The sequence below is a fragment of the Thunnus maccoyii genome, chromosome 20, assembly GCF_910596095.1.
Source record: "Thunnus maccoyii chromosome 20, fThuMac1.1, whole genome shotgun sequence".
NCBI lineage: Eukaryota > Metazoa > Chordata > Actinopteri > Scombriformes > Scombridae > Thunnus > Thunnus maccoyii.
In genome coordinates this window covers 7,892,233-7,916,136 of record NC_056552.1, presented here as the reverse complement: position 1 = coordinate 7,916,136, position 23,904 = coordinate 7,892,233, and the positions used below count along the sequence as shown (strand labels likewise).

At 40.0% G+C, this 23,904-nt stretch overlaps 1 protein-coding gene across 1 annotated transcript in view; it reads right to left on the bottom strand.

Moving 5' to 3' along the window:
• The window catches only part of LOC121887599 (protoheme IX farnesyltransferase, mitochondrial), a 34,246-nt gene extending 14,688 nt beyond the window's left edge, over positions 1–19,558 (bottom strand). Inside the window, exons 1-4 of the mRNA XM_042398507.1 lie at positions 19,444–19,558; positions 17,391–17,533; positions 16,821–17,217; positions 14,696–14,820 (exon numbers count right to left, since the gene is read on the bottom strand). Of these exons, the coding sequence (XP_042254441.1) occupies positions 14,696–14,820; positions 16,821–17,217; positions 17,391–17,533; positions 19,444–19,474 (696 nt within the window). The 5' untranslated portion in view covers positions 19,475–19,558. The remainder of the gene's footprint in view (positions 1–14,695; positions 14,821–16,820; positions 17,218–17,390; positions 17,534–19,443) is intronic.
• Between the last annotated feature and the right edge of the window lie 4,346 nt (positions 19,559–23,904).

Genomic DNA, 23,904 nt, shown 5'->3' with positions numbered 1-23,904 from the left:
CGTGACAGGAGCCATCAGCACCTCTGGTAGGTTTGTATTTGCGGCGGTGACCCTCGGCTAAATCCACTCCTTCATCTAGACGGGCTCATTCAGCGAGCCTTTTCGAGGACCCTCTGAAGAAGACGCACGGTGAGTCCTGGTTCTGCATGCAGCCGGTGTTTTCCCCCCCTGCTCATTCCTAACATTACCTTATAAGGATATTATGTTTAAATTTTGGATGAAGGCCATCAACCTTTTAATGAAATAAGTCAACTTGACGACAACAACAAAAAAAAAAACCCTAACGTTAGCATGCGCTGTGAGGAGCGTATCGGACAGCTGTGATTTTCTGTGCTTTTGTTTACGTCCGTCGGCTTTAACAGGAAATTCATTCGTTTCATTACAGTTACTCACAACTTGAGATTACACAACAACTCTTTTGGTGAAGATAAATAGAACGGATAATCCAGCTGATTCCACCGTCTATGTGTTTAACACTTTGGGCATGCTGGGATATGTGTCACAGGTCTAATACCTCCTGCCTTTTTCTGCAGGGTAAAGTAGTTTCTCTGAACACACCCTGTAAAAAATCCAACTAACTGAACACAAAGTGACATTGTTCAATCAGCATCCTTGTTCTCTTTCCCTTTTCTCCTCGCCTGCATGCTCTGCAAACTAGACTTCTGATAACAAGCTTGTAGTGCAAGCTGGTGCAGTGCAGAACAGTTTGGTTCAAGGAAAGGCGGGAGGATACTATGAAAGATCATAATATTCTGCTAATAAACTAATATGTGTGCAGAATTTTAATGTAGATTTGCAGGCTTTGTCTCTTCAGTCTATGCAGTGGAGTTAAACTGCTATCATAGTAAATCACATCCTACAGAGTTTCACAACCGCCTCCTTCTAGATCCAAATAAGAGAGGATGGTTAATATCAAGGGTCTGCTCTCAACTGGCTTCAAGTAGTAGGAGGGATTACCCTTCAACCATTACATGGGGCTGGTGGTAATAAATAAAAAAAAGCCCTCCAACTGTTAGATCTCTGATTATAAAGCTGTGGTTTTCAGCCTATAAACTCAGTTCAAGACATCTCCTGGTGTGCTAAACCTGGTTTTTTTTTTTGCAGTTTCATGTTTTTGAGTGACAGGAAACAGAATGAGGAAAAGATTAAACTATGTTTACACAGAGGTGGAACATTTACTGATACACCAAAAAGCAAGGGAGCGGACGGTAAACAGTGGCAAAAAAGCAACAGCGGTAAATAATTCATCCATGGAGTTTCAATCTCGGTTGCTGGAGCAAATGGGAGGAGACTGTGAACACGGTAACAAAAAGTTCCCGTTAGAGTCTTTCCTCCCCCGCAGCCGGAGCTTTACCTCCGAGACCCATCCCCGTTTCTCTGCCATATTCTCCGTGTCCCCCTCGCTCTCGCTATCCCCTCAAGTGGAAAGGCAACCAGTTAGCTTCTTGACGGGTTCTAGGAGTGAGCTGTCAACCGTCTGTCCCGTGAATGTAACATAAATTCTTCCTGTCAGGATGTGGTGTGACACAGCTTTCAGCGCGTCTGAATGGGAAGAGTAAGTGCTGGCACGGTTCCTCGGAGAGAGAGAGAGAGATCGCACTGATGCTCACAAACCAAAGGATGACACTGTTTTAACCTTGATTACTGACAGGCGAGACGGTAAAGCCTTTCAGCTAAATAACCCAAAATCTCAATTAAGATGTTTATTTAATTGGTTTTTATCACATTGATATAGGAAAGAATGTAGTAGTCTATGTAGTTGTTGCAAAGTTAAAGAGTTTCTATAGAGAAGTGGTTTTATCAGCCTTCTTAAAAGGTTAAAGGATACATTCCCCCCTCTACTTTGTACTAAACTGTATAAAAGAGTGTATCTCTTAAGTAAAGAACACAATTTCAGATAGGTAAAGTGCCATTAAAACTGTGGGCTGGTGAAATTGGAGCCACTCTTCCCCTCCTCAACGTGTCTCTTTATAAGCAATTATTATAAGAGAAGGATACAGATAAAAGGTCTAGAGACAGGAGAAAGAGCAAAAGCGTAGGACACCCCCACCCCTCCCGCAATCAGCACCACTACCAGAGCACAGACAGCGGATATGTTTAATCCCTAAGATCTGGGTAAGGTAGACAAAAACATTCAGAGTAACACACACACACACACGTGCTTTTATAGGCACACAGCCTGATAAGTATCATCTCAAACTGATAACAGTTGTGTGGGTGTAAAATGAACAGCAACACAATACTTCCTTTTACTTGAATGACTGACCCTGCGGTGACATTAATAGTGTCCAGAGTAAAACGCCTGTAATAGCATTTCAAGGCCTTTTTTGTGTGTTAATGGCTGTTGTGTTGGAAGCACGTAGGAGGTCTGATAATGCCACCGAGGATGAGTGCAGCATGAGTCTCTCAGCTGAATTGGATCATGAATGATTATACAAGGTCTCCTTTATCACAGGAGCAGGAAAAATAAAATGCAGCTTACCTTCAGCTACAAATTTGGAGGGGAGGGGGGATGTATAAAACAACACAGGCTTAAAGACTGAAGCCCCTTTAAAGCAGCCACGCTTACATCCTCCGTTTTGTTGTAGGCTGACAACGCGGCAATGTTTGTGCAATGTTTCTAAATGATGGCTTGCGAGTGAGCCTTGGAAATGAGAGAAAACGGTTAAGATGTGCAGCGTAATGTAGGGGAGGTAGAGTTTGTTGTAGACATAAACACAGGAAGAAAAAAAGTGTGGTTTTAAAATCCCTTTGTGATACTAAAGTAGGGTTAGCTTAAAAAGTAAAAAAGAGGAGTAAAAAAAGAATTGCCTGGTAGAAAGAGTAGAAAGGAGTAGGTACAGTTAAGGGCGTCAGAACAACCACAGTTAGTATGCATGATCATGCTGCACACACCCACACACACACAAACACTTTAGTCTGGTTTGTGAAGGGTAATCAGCGATTTCTACATGACAGGAGTCTGACACGTTGCCATGTCATCATATAACTGCAAACTGTAGTGTGTCTGAAGCAGGGACAGACAGGAGACCACGCCCAACCCAGCAGGTGAGCTTCCCTAGGGTGAGAGGGGAAAACAGGTGGACCGACACATGCATACGGAGCACGATTAATGTTATACTCAGGCAGAGACACAAAGGGCCAGACGCACTGAAGCTCCTTTATGTTAATCTGATGGCAATTTAACATGTCGGTCTCGTGTCTGAACGGTGGAACGTGCTTCTCTTCTTCATGCGTTTAAGGGAAGATAACACAAGGAACAGGAAGAGATACAGCGTAGGTAAGTTTACTCCGGGTTCACTGTAGTTCATCGTGAAAAAGCAGCTGCAGATTTGTGCACGAATATTAGTTGTGAGAGAGAACAGAGCTTTTTCATGAACTTGTATTCTATTGAATTTCAATAGATTCACATAGTGAGATTTCCAAAACATTGTTAAATATTTTAGATGTCCAACCTACTTCTAACACCGAACAATCTGAGCATCTTTATAGTCGTCACGACAACAGACCATAAGAGTATTTCTGCTATGAGCTAAACTAAAAAAAGCTGTGGTTCATCCAAAGCAAAAGCCTTTTTTGTATGCTAAATATCACCTGAAGCTTTTTCAACTCTTCAGCTTGCTGTATGATCATATAATGAATGAGGACTTGGGCAGCAGTTAAGATTCAGGAAATATATTCTGAATAATAATCATCGGAGACGAGACAAGAGCCGTTTTTAAAAAAAAAAAAATTTCAAAGTAATAAGAGCAGAAGCTGAAAGCACGGAAGCAATTGCTCAAACTACAGAGTAGTGAGAAATGACAGCGATTGTAAATCTAGGTTGACTGGCGATAATGTGATGTCTTCATAATGCTTGTCCCATACAGACAACTTTACAACAGTGTGGCGAAGGGATCTCTGATGATTTGTCTTCAATAGATAAGGTGCAATGTAATGCATACATATCCAGAACATCCCTTTGTTTTAATACTGGAGGGAATCATAGAGATAGAGATGGAGCAAACACATTTTAAATCAGTAAAAGTTGATGCAAAGCAACAACAACATTATAACATTTATCTAACAGTTGTAATTTCTAATTACACAGTTATATGATGCACTGTTAACAACCCAACAGAAGGCTGTATGAAGTTATAATAATCTGCCAGTTTGACCACGACCACATAAATGCTAATTTGGGCTTAATTAACACTGCCACTAGCAAGCTTTAACATAATACATGCATCTTGCACCAAATGGCAAGAATGAAAGCCTAATGAATTTAACCCTGTGTGTGCCATTTAAAAAGAAAACACCCTCCGATCAGTTCTGTGCAGGTTGTAAAGGTCTCTGAGACAGCCAAAAATAAACGCTGCTGACTTTTTAACTAAATGAATAAACTTGACTATTAAGATTTTGAGAGTGTGAGATGAACCCTAGGCTTGGGGGGGAAAGCCTTGGTGTATGTTGGTAACCATTTTGTTTTCCAGCAAATGATGCCCTTGCCCCAAAAGCTGAATCAAATTAGCATGCAGTGTTGGCTCACGGGCACGCCATAAACAGGGCTGCTTTTGTTAATTATCCACGGATCTCAGTATTACAAAGAGTGTTCCTAGTGTGCCTTAGGCTAAGTTACCTTCAAATAGAGAGAGGGGGGGGGGGGCAAACTTGAGATTCATGGAAAAATAAAAAACTGTAAACAAATATATAAACATGATGCCCTAAACACATGTTTTTCTAAATCAATACTCTCATCAGCCTTGCAAAAATCCTAGTTTTTGTTCATTGTTTGGCTACTGTAAAAGCAGAAACATCCATAAATAAATTGTTTTAAGTGTTTTGTTTTTTTTCTGTTTATCTGACCTTTACGCTGAAAGTTTGTGATGTATTAAAATTAAGTGCAAAGAACTCAGTGAGCTTTGGAAATGTCTTTGTATCAAAAAAAAACAGCGATTAAGTTTCAGTGCAACAGAAAACAACAGGTCCTTTCATGAAATTTGTTATCCACTTTTCTGTCGTTGCTTTTAAAGCAACATGGTACCGCAAATCAAAACACAGTGTGCATTCATCTGGCTAACATTAGCATTGCAAAAGACATTAAGTCATAATACTTTTACTTATCAAAAAAAAAAAAAAAAGGGGGTCATTTGGAGCTGTTCAACTAAACAAAAAACATTTGGGTACATGCCTGGCAACGTTCAGTGATATTACATCTGGTGAATAGGCATGCAAACCTTTGGCCCCGATCTGCTAATGTTTATCGATGCAAAGGGCCGCTTCTAAAATGAAGTGCATCTTCGGTTACCCGTTATCATTGTCCGCAATCTGCTTCAGTGAGGGACGGTTTCTCCGCTAGACATACAGGGACTGATACCTCCACAGTGCATGTTAGAGGTGCTGACACAACACCATCTGTTTCAGAGGGAAAGCAGGCGCAGAACGGCAAAGAACAGCAAAACTGCTAAACAGCTCAAGAATTAAGACACTTATTTTAAGAATACTTCTGGGAGAAACATGCTCATAACCTGCTGACTGTAAATATTCAAACTATTTTTAACAGTAACGACCGAGAGAGAAAAACAAATACGTCAGATGAAGTGTGCTGGTTGGTGTAACAACATTTACTCAGCTTGCATGAGGTCACCCATTGCTAAATTCAGTGTGAGGTGTAGAAAGGTTCATTGGTGCCAGACAGTGCTGAGGTGGGTGGTTTCTCCCCCCCCCACCCCCTCTGAGTTAAGTCTCAATGGTGTCTGCATCTTGCCTTGTTGGTCACTGAAGCCCTTAATCACAGTGTTTTGTCAAAAACTAAAGGCTGATCAGGGAGGTGGAGAGGAAGGGGCTCCACCTGCCTGTCAGTCAGTCAGTCATGTTCGTGCTCTAAGGGCGGAGGTGACTCTTATTGTGGTGAGGTGTGTTTGCCCAAACAAGTAGCGGAGATGGAAGCTCAGAGAGGCAACTGTGAGTGTGAGTAGGTGTGTCTCTGAGTGTGATCTTGACAAAAGGCTGATGACACGCTGTGGACAGCTCCGATGAGAAACCTCATTTTCCTCTTACTTTGAAGTAAGGACACCCTGTTCTTAGTGAAGAAGTAAAGAGCCCATGAACATAAAGTATGATTATGTGTATTATCTATCATCTGTGTTGTGTGTAAGGGGCTATATAAACAAAGCTAAGTTCAGTATATACAGTATGTGTTGTATTATCATAAGTAAAAGCTGTACATTTAAGAGCTGAAATTAACAATTATTTTCATTATCAATGAGTCTGCCAGTTATTTTCTCTATTACTCAGTTGGTCAATAAAATGGCAAAAATAGAGGAAATTGCCTGAAACCTGAAGATACTCAGTTTATGATCATATAAAATAGAAAAAATTAGAAAATACTCATAATTGAGAAGCTGAAACTAGTGAATGTTTGACATTTCTGCTAAAAAAATGATTATAACTATTAGTAGGTTATAATAGATTTGGATTATTTTGTCGATCGGCTAAAAGATTAATTCCATCAACTCTAGTATATTTATCTTGTTATGTAAATATAACCTCTGCAACACATAAACAAAAATTAAGGGTCAATGAATTTGTTTTGTAAGAATGCTTATTTCCTTCAGTATGCTAATGTTGGCTAATGTGTCCGTAGAGAAGGGGAAGTTAATTGAGATCGGGAGTCGTGATAATTTTGATGTGTTCCCTCTAACAACCAGTGGAGTTTAATTTCAGAATGATACGGCTAACATTTTAAAAATGTGACCATGAAATATTAGGCTTTATAGCCATCATGGTATCATTACTTACATTATATAGCTGGTATCATTTGACATAACTGTCGCTGAATGCAAGAAAGATGATTAAAAACTGACAAGAGGAAAGACTTTTGCTTTAACTGTTTCCATAATTTTTTCCCTAAATTCTCACTGTTGAACAAATTAAATTTGATAACGCAGGTTGTAGTGGCAGCATGAGGTGAGCTGGTATTATACAGATTCACATCAGAGAGAAAGCTGAACTGCTTAAAGGGAAAATTCACCGCTGTGAATATGAAGATTTCTGAAAACAAGGTCACCTATGACTGGAGAAAACTGAGACCCATCCAATCAGACTGACTGACTCTACTGACGGTGTGTTTACAGCCAGCAGAGATACAGTTTAGATACACTCATAAATGAATCCCCTCTAACTCTGTCCATTGACTTGATTATGTTTGGTCTGCACGTTTAAATGTTTTAATCCCTCTACTATTGAAATGCATACGATGTTTACAGGCATGGTCAGTAGCCGCATCATAGACAGCTGGTTTTTGAAACTTTACACTGAATTTAACACTAGTATCACGACTAGGACTTCATCAGTGCTACTTTGGCTACGTTCGTGTAAATAGCACAGACGATTTCTTGGCCACACAACACATAAAGATGATCAACTCTCACTTCAACTGCATCACTGCTGCCAAATTCTTATAAAAGAATGGTAAATGTAATCAAACGCACACAAATAAAAATATAATTGGACAGCAGAATATTATCAACATCACTGTATCTAAGCCTAGCTTACATTTTGCCTGGCAACAGTATTTGCCTTTGCTTCCCCTCGGGCATTTATCTTGGGGGTATATATTAGGTGGATTTGCCGTTCATGACTTTATCAGAGGAAAGCATCTGTCTCCCATCTGAGGCTGTAAGAGCTCCATTTGTACAGTTTGAAATGGATTGGCACCCCGTGGTTGACAAAGACAAAAGGCTTTAAAAGAAATTAACTATTAAACAGGGCTGTCTGGTTAAATATTCATTTTAATCCAGCACTGAATGAGATACCCATCGAGTCCCGTTCGTGACATCTTGCGAGGCAATTAAAAGGGAATTTCCATCCCTTCTCGCAGGCCGAATTAACAGCTTGGTGGAGACCATTCGAACAAAAAAACTCCAAACTATCAGTGTCAAAGATCAGCTTGCTCTCTTTTGTTTTAACTAAGCTGCTGGAAAACAAGATCTTAAGAGCAGCATCTGCACGAAGGAAGGACTCATGTTTGAGTTAAATCGCCCATTCGGCTAAGCTTTTGATGTGTTCAACCTTTTAATTTGCACCTCACAAAAATGCCCCGAAACACAATCCTTTGAAAGACAAAACACTTTTGAACAATTACAGTACACAGCCGGTGGAACTAATATGACAAGCACTGAAACTGTTACATCTCCATCAGCCTTCAGATATCTTTGAAGCTCTCCAACACAAGAAAAACAAATACAGTGTGTCCTTAGCGTAGGGGTTATTTTGAAGCTATCCACTGCAATTCATCAATTCCTGGTATGAGAAGGGTGGCGAGGGGGGGGGGTAGTTTTCAAGAAGAATGAAAATAAATTGCACAAAAAAGGATAGCAATGTCATCATACTAGAGATATTCTACAGCGCCCGTTTGAAGCCGTATCTTCTGTCGCTTCTTCTCAGTGGGGTACAGACACAAATCTAGTGTGGAAGGGTTTCATTGTCTTTGAAGAGGGCGATGGTTGGTTGGTGTTTTAGCGGCTATGAGGTCTTATTACAACTAATGACCCTCCTCAAGAGGTACCGTGTTATGTGAGGTACCCCCCAAAAACTACAACAAGAGGAGCCCCCATCCTGGAAAATTGTTGTGGCAGCCTTGGCTGTTGGGGGCCCTGCTACCAACCTAGCCTGAGGAAGCCTCCTACCACCTACAGCGCTGCTAATGGACGCTTTCGGTCTGTCTGAAAGAATAATAAGAAATATCTGTGGAGTCGAGCTGGCAAGCATCACTATAATCACCGCCAACTATACACTAGACCTGAACGGAGTCCATTAAATGTGTAACACTGTGGTATAAAGGAAATGGTTAATTGTTTTATATGAACACTAGAATACTAACATCCTTTAGTAAATGTATCAGCCATATTTTAATGATAAAGACATATACAAACACCCAGAGCAGAATTAACGTCTGAAAACAGCTTATCCTTGCACATCTTGCTCGCTTTGTGTCTTGGTACATTACCTGTGATGTACTCTCTATGCATTCAAATAGCATCTTTAAAAATGCACTGGAGGAGAGTAAAAGAGAGAAGAGTTTAATAAAAACCCTTATTGGTGACTTAATGTGATCCTATTATTGTCTCACTTCTTTCCAAACTTCTGTTACTTACATTTACTTGTTGGCTTGTCTGATTACTTCCTGTCCCCTAAATGAAGCACTATGTATACACTTGTGGATGTAAACAGCCTCAAACTAAAGCTGACAGTCGGTGTTTAGTACTTAATTTCAAATCCAGTCTGCTGCAGTACAGCCACAAAAAACTCTTGCAGATTCATGCATTATAGGTGAAATGCCTCAAGCAGGGGATTCAATATGTAATGTGAGGGAATTTCCAGGCTCAGTTCGGATCACGTTTCAGGTGGCGGCACGTTGACCTCCCAATGTTTGGATAGATATGATTAACGAGATGACTGTCACTTCAAACAATATAAAAGATAGTAGTCAGAGATAAAGATCTCAACTAAGAGAACAAGCCTGCATTGTAACAGCATGTGATTGAAATAGTTAGTACACTAAAGGTATCACATCTATTAAAAAAGATTTTAAAAAGTCAAACATGTGCTGATAACACAGAATTGTCTGCATAACACATTGCCATGTTCAGTCAGGTACTCAGACACTCTATGGAGCTGACCAAGATGCACACACACACACACAGAAGGAGGCATGCAGGAGGGTAAATAATGCATGCCTGCACAGGACATGAGAGAAGGGCGTAGTTTGGAGTGGTAGGAGTGGATTGGGCTGGGGGCTTGTGGGGGCTCGCTTATGCGTGCCAGCCTCAGACAGCTCACCACAGGAGAGACGCAGACACAAAAGAAAACTCACTGTCATGGTCACGAAAGCAGAAATGACACTAGGCAGCCGCAAAACAAGCCAGCTTGAATTTTCATCAAAACAAACACGCGAGCTGACACGGTGTGACTTACACTATAGCCGCTGTCAAAATAGTGGAGCAACACTCATTTGACAGTAAAAGGCCATATCGGGGCTTGTTTACACTGCTGGGGACCTCAGACTTCCCCCCGGGGTCTTTGAGGCTCCGGCCTAAAACTCTCGTCTGACCCAATTATCCAATTAGCTGAAGTAGTGGCCAGACTGGAAGGTGATGACAGCTGGAACACCTGCAGAGGCTGTGCCCAGCGTGGGGCCCGGGGTCCTGGAGACCAGACCGACCAGTACTTTTTTTCTACCGACGTTAGCCAGGATTGTGTTCTGCAGAAACAGAGGGAGCTCTGTAGTGAAAGCTTTGTTGAGATTTTGAGCAGGCTGAGGTATTTCTGTCGGAATAAGTTCTCTACAGAGAATTACCCCCTTTTCAGTCAGACCCATTGACGTAGGATTTAATGGCATTCTAAGCAACACAAAAGGTGTAAGAAAAAAGTTAAAAAAAAGTTCTTAATTGCAAACCTACGAGAGCTATGTCAACTGGAAGCTTAAATAATTACATCCCTGTGGTGCAGGAGCTGACTGTCCTCTCTCAGCATTAAGTCTTTTGACTGTGGTGACAAACTCTAGACGGTGACATGCCATTGTTACGTGACTCCGGGTGCTTACACCCTTCCGTCAGTTTCCCAAATAGAGTAACATTTTAAAAAGAAACCACAACATTTCTGTTTGCCCAACGGGTACTTCTCAATGGGACAAAGAGCAGCCTTGGTTTTTGACAGCTCCGCTGAAGGTCTGGCTGCCACTTCCAAGAGTCAAAGCATTTTTCTCTCCCTCAAGGCATTTTTCCCTCCTTTTCCTCAAGGTAATTCGACAGTTGTGTGGTCACATACTTGCACACTCCTTTGCCTCTTCAGATGCCAAGAATTAAGGGATTAGGGAGGAGCAGAAGAATCCATAGGAAGTGATCTTGACTCTCTGCTTTGATTTGTTCATCAAGCTTTTGTTTGATTTTTCATATAAAAAGACATCAAGCTTTGATCACGACTAACCACACTTATAGTGAAGCACCAGTTTTTTTCAAGATGAAAGGGAGTGAAACAGAAAAACCCTGGCAACAGATCTGAAGGAAGGATGTTTTTTTTTTTCTTCTCAATTCACTTTGTCTTTTCAAGATTATGAAAATCGAATGGATGACCAAACTGTGAAGATCAATCACACACGCACACATGTGAGGCTGTGTCTTTGACAAAGAGCTGAAAGGCAGTCCTGAGTATGTCCGTCCATTGCGGAGAGGTGCGGAGTACTGCCGCAGTGGAAGTGTAACGGGCAATTATGTGTTACACATGACATCTCTTGTGCTTCTGTGTGTATAATTACACTCAGGAAAATGACATTCTTCTCCAAACAAAGCAACACCGACAACCAGTTATATCGTATGTAGAAGGACACATACTTATCATACCAGACGAGTAGAGGGAGGCGAGGCACAGAAGTTCCCTTTTCTAATGCTGTTTATTCTTTTAGACGCCTTTTAAATAAAATAAGGGGGCCATTGCATGACTTTGTCTGATATCCGTCAGTCTCCCTTCGAGACAGGTGGCTGATTTATCTGAAACAAAAGTCCAATCTGAAACTTTTGCTTATTAAGGCTACGATGACAAGGCATGTGCAATATCCCTACACAGTGAGACAGAGAACAAGGGGATATGAGAGCAGAATGGATCTGACTTGTGTGAAGGCTCAGGCTCACATACCAGCTACTAGCCACAAAAAAGCAAAATGCTTGGCCTCAAACACAGTAAGCACTGATGAATCTCAGGCTGAGAAACACAAGACCATTTGTGAAAACAGAGAGAAACGTTGAAGTAATATTCCACGAGGATCTTTTTACAGTTCGCTGTATATTTACTTACGGAAACTATGTGAAGCGGATCAATAACACCGTCAATTCTGACACATCTTACTCACTTTTATAATGCAAAATTAACTCTTTTAATACACCCTCTTTCATATCATTTCTATGTGGAGACTCCATCCATAGAATAAAATATCAAACATTTCATGACTTCATATTAAAGATTCATGACTGGTCGACTTTGGTTTAAAGCATAAAAAATCTGAAAGTTCTATGACTATAAAAAATGTTTTTTAATAATTTTATGCTCTCTTTATTACCCAATTTAGGACCTAGTAAGATTTCTAGAAATCTTTTTGTGGGAACAAAAGCCAGAGTGTTAAAGCTTTTGAGCCAGTGACCCGGTTACTGTGAAGATAACATACAAGATGCCAATTCTCACAGGAGCAGCGCTGCTATGTTCACAGAGCCAAAATTTAATTAATCACAAAAAAAAAAATTGTTGGAAAGCAAATTTTTGCAACCACATACCAGTGAAAGACGTCCCTGACACTATGAAAACTATACTGTAGTGGTGATAGACATCTAGTGTTCGCTGCAAGTTTAAACACACTTATCTAATTTGCAACTACAATTTGGGCTTCGTGTGCTCTGAACTTCACCTTTGCTCGCGCTTCCCCTTCACTGTAGGCTTGAAACCAGACCTGACCGTAGGAGGCCGAAAGAGAGGGTCTGAGAGGCAAATCACATTGTTTAAATGAAATATGAAACCATGTCATATCTTAACCTCGAGCTGAGTTAGTGGAGAAAATGAAGACTGACAGAACTGTATGAGGGTGGGCCTGCAGATAAAGGGACACCCAGGGTACGAACGGAGGCAAGCAGCCTCTTACATCACTCAACGCTCTGAACGTCTTGAAGCTAGGCTACTCTCTTCGGCGTGAGGAGAGGGGGGACATTTTTCAAATACCTGAAGGATATTTACACACCTGCTCAGTGTGAGGTAGAGGTACACAGAGGAGTTGGAGCACGGTTCTGTTTCAGGCCGCTGAAGAGACAATACAATCTTAACCTGAGTGCTGGACTGATTGACACTATTCACGACGACCACAAAAACATAACTGTGTAAATATTTGCACATTTATATCCACGTACGTAACCCCCTGTGATGAAGCACCGGGGGGTCAGACTGTACCTATATTACAGAATGGCGACTCAGGTCAAAGATGATCTTAACTTCGTTATTGTTGTAAAACAATGAAGGCAGCCCTTGGAACGTGGCGGTTTATGGCAGGCTTGGGTGGAAGGGGGGTGGGGGGTTAGCCTTAAGGGCAGAAACCTGTGGTGTAATCAAGGCCCTTGCCAAATTACAGGCCAAAGACACTACTACGCAGAGTTTAATCGAGGGCTGAGAGAGAGGTCACCCATTATACTAATATTCTTGAGTCAAGGAGCACATTCCGATGTAAAAACGTCAACACTAGGAAACAGAGGGAGGCCCTACTTATTCTAGGCATCCTAAGTGTCTAGGCGCACCAGCTCTCCTTTGTTTATAGCTACAAAAAAGCTTTCAGCAGGGAAATAATAATAGCATTACAGTCTGCTCGATGCATTTTGGCGATGTGTAGCCAAAGAGGAATGTAGAGTGGGTACAAAAAAGGGGTTGCGCTGGCTCTTTCAACTTCTCTAGAACACAAGCAACACTGAGCAGGAGACCTGTAGATGTCAACAAGTAAGTTCCTGTTTGTATAACATGTCAATAAAAATGTATTTTGCGTTATAAGATCAACAGATATCTTGCCAGCTCTCAGATGAGTCCTCACTTTCTTTCCAAACGGAAATTTGTATTTAAAAAATAAATAGATTAAAGACAAAAAAACATCTGTACTGTTTACTGCAGTTCTTGAAACAATTACCCGCGGCATGTGTTTTTTGGTTTATGGGATCTTTGTAGTTTGAGTACATTAGCAGTGGTTAATCAGTCATTTTACACTGTATTACCAGTTTATTAGATACACCTGTTTTATGTTATCCTGTAGCGACTCCTATCTTTTTGAAGCTTATAATGTTCAGTTTTTGTTGATATTGTTAAACGGTTGCGATCATATTCTACGGTTACAATATTAGCACACACACACTGACATATCAAGTTGTCTTCAGCTGAAATTCATTCTTAAAGAACTACTATCATGAAGAATAGATGAATAATAGGGGTGTAACAGTTCGTGTATTCATCCCGAACTGTTCAGTACAGGATGTTCAGTTCGGTAAAAGCGACTTTCCTCGGTTTGGTATGCACCCTGACCTAAACAATAATATGTAACATGTGGGTAGCATACAGCATGCTGATGGATGTATGTTCGCCGGCATAGCCAAGTTACCCTGGTTAACCTGGATACCCATGCTCATGTAGTGTTGCTGCCATCATTATTATTAAAATATGCGTTGTTTTCCCCGCATTTAAACAATTTTGCGTCTCCTCAGTCCCCTTCTCCTCTGTGTGAACGTGAATGTCGTGAGAACCGGTTCTGAGCGACCATGAATCAGCAGAAAACAGCTGTCAGCAGGTGTCCTGACTCTTTGTAGGAAACAGAGGGTTTGTTTTGCTTTACCACTGCAGCACAGCTAAACTGTTAGTTAAGGCCAATGACATTTTTCAAAATAAAGGACCAAACTCTTTTTCTGCTGTACCGAAAACATACCTAACTATGAATTTTGTGTATCATTACACCACTAACAAACACGCAATATCCTGAAACAGCATTAATATCCTATGATGAATGACAGTAAACAGTTTTTGATTTTTAGTTGTGCTGTGATTATGTAGTATGAAAACATACAGAGCCAAACACAAAACACACTCATACATATTGAAATAGAGATGCACGGCCTTGTTTGGCCTCGTTGTGAGGATAGCTGACCTGGTTGATTGAATTGGCAGTACACGAGGAAAGGCCTGTTCCCAGACAAGACACGAAGAAGATGACGGGGTCAAAGGGCACTGGAGCCATTGCATAGCCGGCTGCTGCAGTCGTAACCACCAGTGCTGAAATCACCAGAAGAAAAACAGAACAAATCAAAACAGGAATTTAAGAGTGCCCTTCTTTATGCATGCCAAGATGCATGCCATGTAAATGCAACGTCCGCGGTTCATTTCCTGCAGCGGACCTTTGTTGCATGTCATTCCCCTTCTCTATCTCTCCTTCTTTCCTGTCATATCTCAACTACCACTATCCAATAAAGGCATAAAAGTGCCCCAAAAAATATTTAACCAAAAAAAAACTGGTAAAGAACACTGCAGATGTTATGCTTTGTTGTTGTAGAAGCCTGATTCAATGTAGAGTGAAGGAGAGCGGTGAGAAGGAAAAGATGAGATAATATCATATCATAATAGTGCAAGATGAACTGCCTTTTCATGCATTCTTTTTATTTGTTTGAAAACAAATTATAATCAGTCATTAAATGAGTATTCACAGACTATCCAGCTGAGAGTATGCCTTAGGCCGTATTCAGACCGAAGCTCACCGCCGCAGGGTTGAGTGGAGGTGTGTGGGCGTGTTTATTTGTGCTCTAGAAAGTAACCGCTGTGGAAAAAAAAAATCAGAAAATAACGTTTTATTCATCTGATTCACCGGCTTTCTCCCTACCACTGCTGCCTCTCTTCACTCTCTAGCTCGCTTGACCACAGCTGCTCTCTCTCCCTCTTTTTCTCAACTTTACTTTTTTAAATAAAAAAATACTTTTAATGTTATCAAACAAAGAGAAATGTCCTCTCCTCCTCCTGGTAACATCTTTGTACTCCTTCATGGCAGGGATGTACAGCTCTGATCAGTCTCTTCGCAAGCTGTGATTGGCCACCGCAGCCTTCAGCCGCAGTGGTATCAGCTTGCATTCCACCAAAAGTAGACTGGATCAACTTTCCCACACAGTCCACTGTGGCCAAGCCCCACTAGCTTGACACTGCCCACAGACTTACTTATCCATTGCTGATCCATATGTTCAGTATGTTCCACACACTAATACAGACCTGCCGACCCTGGACAGATTTTTTGAGTGACCTAGATGTGTCAGATGCAAATCACTGCTGTTCACACGATGAATTATTGCACATAATTTGCAAAAAAAAACAGTACATCATTTGCTTACATGCAGCAGTCAAAACAGACAAAAATGTGAATATAATAATTATGATATAATATAATTATGAATATAGTGCTATGAGAGGTAAGGAGGGGTAATGAGAGGGATAAAATCTATGTTGTGCTGCTGTTGATTTGCAGTCTCCTGAGATGACATTACCCTTTTCTCAATAACGATCATCCCCGCTTGATATTTGGATGAAGGCAGGGGAATGAATCTGGCGCTATGATTGGTCGAACTCTTCTTCTTCTGCTTTTCTTTTTGCTGTTAGACTTGAGTCTATGGCATCACAGGCTTTTTGCATGGTTTAGAGTGACAGATCGTATCAGCGTACTTCGATGTCAAAATGCATACAGGTTGGCAGGTCTGCTAATAATTTCACACTATTTACACCTCAGGCCACAGGCTCCCCATAGCTGTGAAGCTCCACCAGAAGTAGAATATTTAGAGATTTATTGCAAAAAACAAGGGTTGTTTGAAACGTACTGAGCATACGGATCAGCAGCAAAGTAGATTACACTGCAGGTCTTGTCTTGTGTGACCGTGGCTCAAGTGTGAGACAACAAGGAGCACATTGTTGCATAGCAACATGGCAATAATACCATAAACTCGCAGACTTAATGAATAAATGACATGACTGACTGTTTTCTCTAATACTATGCTCTGCACTACTATGTAATCTTGCTGCTTGCACAGTTCTATTCTATTTATGGTGAATAAGCAGGTACTTTTGTACCTGTGGTGATGAATATATATCTGTATTTTCTTCACCAAGTTCTCACATAGTTCAATAGGTGGATGTGATTCTGCATCACATAAGCCTTTCTGTTAATTATTTGCACGCATCAACTTCCATCTGAGTATCTTATTTCATATGACATAATAAAGATGCATCTTGTATTCTACCTGTGAGTTTGATTTTGGCGAGTCTGGCGTAAACATCCGGCAGGTCAGCCACATCGACCTTCAGCTGCTTCCACTGTCGGTCTAAACGTGCCTCCCTCGCCTCATCCGTCTCCACCTGGACATGGGGGGTCTCGTCCGAACTCGCAACCGTACTGGACATTGATTTTTTCGGTAACGCTGCATCATCTGTAGCGGCCTTCAAGGTGGATATTTCAGGCTGTGCCTTACTGGCGACATCGTCTGGCTGCGGATCAGCGTCTGTGACCGCAGGATCAATAGTTGGTATTCTCTGGACCTGCCTCTCAACGCTGTCATCTCTCTCATCCACAATGGTGAGCACCGGAGCCTGTTTGGGGATGGCTCGTTGGTGAAGCTCATTGTTGCTCTTTGCTACATACTGAGAAGAAAACAAGTGGACGAGGTGGTTAATGGGATCATTTACTGTTATGGAAAAACATACTGCAAAAAAATCAGTACTACTTCAAGGTACAGTGAGGAAAATACATTCATAAAAAGCAACACAACATTTTTTGCATAGGAGGATGAAATGAAGACACTGAGACTAGTTACCTGACGTTTCAGGAAGTTGAGATGCTGGTACGTCAGCCAGTTTGATGGATCTCTTCTATGCAGCTGAATAAGACTGCGTGTAGTCTGGTTACATCGAGGGACATTTTGAATCAACTTCTGTTTCACACTAACACCAACCAAACCTACAAGAAACATAAGACACGATGTTTAGTCCTTAAAATACATACTGTTTGTTTGGTTTCATATTGTCTGTCATAAAACAATATAAACATAACATACTTGACGATAACTAAAAAACACAGAAAACCCAAGACAAATACGATGATTCAATCCCATATGGAACATGGACAAGCAGAGACAGAAAAAAGAAAATATATAAATAAACAACCACCAAAACCAATGTAAAAAAGCACAACACAAGATGAAAAACACTGTCTAGCTAAGATATCCTAATTAAAAGATATCCTAACTTATTTCCAAATGGATTCAGGCCTCCTAGAAACATGCTAACAAGGATGACTGCTGTGCTTTAGCTCTGGTTTGTGCCTCTCATATGTTATCAGTAATAATTAAAGTTGCAACATTTAGTCAAATAAGCGATTGACAGAAAATTAATCGCTAGATGTTTTGACAACTGAATAATCATTTTGGTTCCAGCTTCTTAAATGTGAATATTTTCATGTTTCTTTAGTCCTCTATGACAGTAAACTGATATCTTTGGGTTGTGGACATTTTTCCACCATATTCTGACATTTTATGGACCAAATAACACATAACAATAACATACATTTACATTTTTCATTTAGCAGACACTTTTATCCAAAGCGACGTACATATGAGACTGATACAACACAATCAGGGATCTAGTCAGGAGACAACAACACGACTAAGTGCCATAAAGCTTAAGTTTGGGACCGATAGGACGTAGATGCCAACAGGCAGTGCAACAAGGCAATGCATAGAGTGCATAAATTGCTTAGAAGCATGTTTTTTAGGGTTTTTTTTTTTTGTTTTTTCTCTCCCTACAGTCCATCAAGTGCAGAGGTGTTCGCGAAAGAGCTGGGTCTTTGGTCTCGAGAGGGACTCTGCAAATCGATGGTAACTCGTTCCACCACCAAGTACTACAGAGGAGAAGAGTCTAGCTGGTGACTTAGGGCCCTAATTGATTAACTGAAAAAATGATCAACAGATTAATCAATAAAGAAAATATTAGCTAGTTGCAGCCCTCGTAATGATGATATATCACTGACAATACATTTCTATTTCTTGTTGTGATATAATAGCATGTGGCAACTGAGAGATGTAAACTTACAGTTAAAACATTAAATGTGTACTCAGAATGGCTAAAACACTTCACATACACCAAGAAATGTATTAAGCACACTGAACTGAGACGGATGCAGTATGATACTAACGTTACCGTGCAATATCCTGCAGGATGTCAGACTGAAAAATGCTTCTTACTTTGCCACTCCATTTATATCCATGCGGGTAGACCAAATTAGAAACACCGCAGTATTAAAGTTCATCTGCACAACAAACGACAGCCTCGAAAATTACAAAAACAAAACAGTTCTAGCAAAATCTGAACATTATGATCGTTACCAAGATAAAACTGATAGCAGGTCTGTTGCAAGTTATAAGCCTGCGTTAATTTAACTGTAAATTAAATGTATGACTCGTGTTGGGTTACGTGGGGACAAACATAATACGAGTGAGGTGTCGATAGCGTCACTACCAAGAACTGTCACATAACCTGACAGTTATAAAACCTACATCGACATGACTTTTAGGATAGCTTTTCATGCTGTTTGATAAAACACATTTACACAAAAACACTGAAACCGTTGTCGTTATTAATCAGTTATTTTATGGTGTCTACAGATGTGGATGACTTCTCTCTAAGGTCACTGCTCTTCCCAAACATACCACAGCAGAAGGAGCAATCCGAGTAGCTAGCATTACATGCTAAGCTAGCAAACTAGCTTCCATCTTAGCCTCAAAGGGCTGTTTTCGTTAGGTGGAAATTTTCAAAATGACAATGAAATGTAACGACGTGTTAAACAAAACACCACATTATATCTGGTTTTACCTGACAGTCTGCTACATGGCGCTTTATACATGTTCTCGAATCATAAAGCCGGCTCCCGTTACGACCCTTTCACATGCAGCGAGCCGCCATTTTGACCTCGTTAGGTAAACTGAAATACTTCCGGGGCACAAAACGTCAGACCGCGCGTGTATGTCACGGATGTGTGTGGGTGTCGGTGTCGGTGTCGGTGTGTGTGTGTGTGTGTGTGTGTGTGTGTGTGTGTGTGTGTGTGTGTGTGTGTGTGTATGTAGGAGACACGCAAGTAGGAGAGCGTTATGTCAAGCAACGATGAAATAATACTATTACCTCGATGAAATAAGTATATATCATAATACTTTACTGAGTTATTTACAGTAAGATTAGCTCTAAAATTACTTCTCCTTTCTAAAGTAGATGTATTTAAGAATAATGTTAAAGAAATATTCTGACACAACACTTGAATTCTCTATGAGAATATTAGCCTATATAAATTCGTAATAATAAGTATGCATTATATATCAATAATTATTTCTTACTATTAATTAATATTCACTTGGTACTTTCATACTTCAGTACTTTTTCATTAACTAAAAAAAACAAATGTATACTTTATTATTATTATTATTATTATTATTATTATTATTATTATCATTATCATTATTATTATCATTATCATTATCATTATTATCATTATTATTATATGACAATATTATGATATTATTATTTGCTGAAAGCATTAAAACTATTGTTATCCAAAGCTTTATTATTCTTTCTCTTCCGTATGTTTTTCACTGGCTAACTACTTCTGCATACTTTCATTTACAGAATCCATTCAAATATCAATATGTTCAGTTCTCTGAGGACATTTATGCTATTACTTTTTATTTTTTATAACTTTTATACTTTTTAAGATATTAAGCTTTTTCAACATTTTTTTTACAATGTAAGAAAATAATAATAATAACAATAACAACAACAACAACAATACTACTACTACTACTACTAGTACTACTAATAATAATAATAATAACTTTATTTGTATAGCACCTTTCATACAAGAAATGCAGCTAAAAGTGCTTTACAACAAAAATTACATGACAAGGACATAAAAGAACATAAAAGGATGTAGAAAATAAAACATTGATGTAACATAAAGGGAGCAAATGACATACATATAGACTTACACGTGCATACTGGCCCTCATACTGTACATACATACACACATACACACATACATACATACATACATACATACATACATACATACATACATACTGTACATACATACATACATACATACATACTCAACATACATACATACTCTACATACATACATGTAACTCATCTAATCCATCATAGATGTAAGGTTAAACAATACTTAAATATATGACATATATGACATTTTCTGTGTGAAGTAGTGTCTGCCCTTTTTTACTGAAGCAACTTTTGATTTTATAAAAGTCCATATTTTAGGAAAGGTGGCCCACCTCCACTATAAAACACACAAACTGCTTTTTACCCCCATTCCAAACAACTGTGAATGTGAATGTGTTTACATGTAAGTAGGTAATTTTATTTATTTAAATTGTAAAATCAGTCTTGGTACACCTTACAAGAAGGTCGTACACATTGCAGATAAACAGACTGTAACACATGAAAACACAGAAATAAAATTTGTAACAAACACCAGATGAAGTTTTATTTTTTCAGACACCCAGATACCAGAAAACCACTGTCACTGACCCATAAATCTAAGCTGAAGATGGGATTCATTTAATTCTAAATTGCCATCTAATTCAATGTCTGGCCTTTTGCCTCTTGCCCTTGTATGTCCTCTGACTAGCCCCGCCGTTTGGCCTATTATTTATGTGTGTGATCATCTTGTTGGCCCTGGCTGCCACGGCCAACAAGATGGAAACCTTCTGATTAATATGCTCTCTACTGCTTTTACTTTTCAATGTTGCTTTATTCAAACAATTATAAAAGAATATGACCGCGTTTTTAATTTCCTCAAACAATAACATTTTACCGACCCAGGAGGATGATTATTATGGTGCTCTGATTGGAGTGATCCCATTTCAATATAAAGAAACAAAAAAAAACATTCCTTGTGGTGGTTGCTAATTAAATTTCAAGGTAATCTAATTTCGCAATTGTTATTTACTGCACAAGCGTGGTTCATTATGCAGTATTAGTATACACAAAGTCATATGACACATATGATTTGTTTTATGAATGGCCACGATGCAAAATAAGCTTTACAAAAACAGGTGCCATCTATGAACTCAGATCCCAATGCAATCCAAGACGAGAGTCCCATTCTCCTGATTCATCTGGTTCATTCCACTCTACTGCCAGCTCCTCCTTCCATGCTAAGATTACATGGTGTAATCTTCATGCACCATCAAGATGCAGCGGCTGATGAATGCCAGCAATACACACAAGGCCATCCCAGATCCAGCACAAGAGCACCTTTATTGCAGCAGATAACCATTATGTGCTGTTCTACAAGATTTCATTCTGCACTGACCCGGTCAACCTCTTTAGGTTTGGTTTTCATGTGAGTGCTGAAAAGGAGGTTTATTGCTTGGTTTTACACCATATTATTTATTTCTGGAGGACTGTTATACAATTTCAGTGTTCCCTGTTTGTTTCATTATCCTTCCTGGGCTGCAGGAATACAGTTAGTGAGGGTACGATCAGACCTGCCAAGTTTATGGCTGTGTAGGGCACTGCTTCAAACCATAATCTTTTGTATAGCAATCTGTAGGCTACCACTGCAGATGATTGACATCCTTAACAGAACGTCAGGGCCTCAAATTAACAAACAGGCTCATTCATGAGTACGCTGCCGCCCCACCTCATCTGGACTGGAATGGAATAATATTTTGTTTATTGCATCAAGGAATAGTTTATTCCCTGCCAATGAATGTGAGTTGGACAGGCTCAGGGGAATGAATTTCAAGGAAAAGCTCTCCTCATCCCTCTGCCTGACCATTAGTCTGGCAGCTTGAGCTAATGAATTTTGACTATATAATTTGCTGTATTATCCAAGTATGCATCACCGGTATGTATTTAATTTAAAGATGAGAAATACAATTTGTTATTGAGGGTTTGTGGTAAAATATGCAAGACATACTGACACCTTTTTTATCTCCAATTTTGTGAGTTGTTCTCCTAAAGTCAGGAAGCTCCATTTGCATGATTCACTCCAATGAGTAAAGACAATACCAAACGTGCCTTTAATGCCTTCTGACCATAAGGTGGAGAAAAGACAGGACCTGAGGAACAGATGGACAAAATGGAGTGGAATGGCTCTTTAACAATAGGAGGAGTTTGTGAGGTCTGTTCAACCCAAAGGGGTCTTTCATAGGACCTTTAACATTTATTCTACCTCTGGTGGTGGTCTCAGTATGAGTCCCTTTTATCACGCTGCTTTCACTGCATCTTGAAAAAATAAAGTGGCTGTAAACATCCTCTCCAGAGAGAGACAAAGACACGAAAGGAGGCAGAGCTTGTATTGTGTCGGGGTGAGGACATAGTTTATCACCGTAAGCAGGCTGACATCAGACAGGGAACGCTAGGGAGTATACAGCACACCTATTGCAATAAGGTACCAGCAAAGTAGTTTCTGGTTGGAGAATGAGTTTGAATGTTTGTGTATTTGGAGTAAGCAGCATTTTTAATATGTCCAAGCTGGGAATAGTTCTAGTAAATGAGCTTGACATTTTAAAAAGTAACATTTACTGAATAACATTGCACCACATATGAAGAATCCTGAAAAAAGGGAGTGAAGACAGTATTAATGCAGTAGATATGGCTCTGAGTGTTTTTCTTCACAAAATAACTAATGATTGCTTCAAATCCTTTATCTTTTCAAAATAGCATAATTTACATTAAAAGCGAGCGAAGACAATTCATTCTAAAGCAGAGAGAAGATGTCAGAAAGATTGATGGGCCAGCACAGCGTTAGGATATTTGCCTGTCTGGTTTACTGTGAAGTCGATGTGGCAAAGAGGAAATCGGGTCTCTTTAGCAATTTCAAGGGTCCAGGAATTTACCCACTTTTCTATTTTTAGCACGGCTCCTTGGCGCTTAGTGGTAAAAAAGGTGACATGTTGAATCAATTGAATGTAGCATGGGCCACAGGTTGTGTAAGCAAAGTGCTGAAGGGTCATTAATTGACATTAATAAGAAAGGCGCTGTTACTCCACGCAGACAGCCTCCTGCTCACATATGGCCCTCATAAAATGGCCAAATCATTTTTTATTCTAGTTTTACACGTCTCACACTGGGGAAAGCTCTAAGCACCAATAATGAGACACCCCCCCTGCAAGGAAGCCACAATAAATGGCCTAGTCAAATAACAGAGGCCTCCCAGACCTGTCATTGCCCCAGTTCATCTGCACTGATTTACAAGCATTGTCCTGGAGGCTTTAGTGCCATCACTAATCCCACAGGGATGACCATCTGAATGGCAGT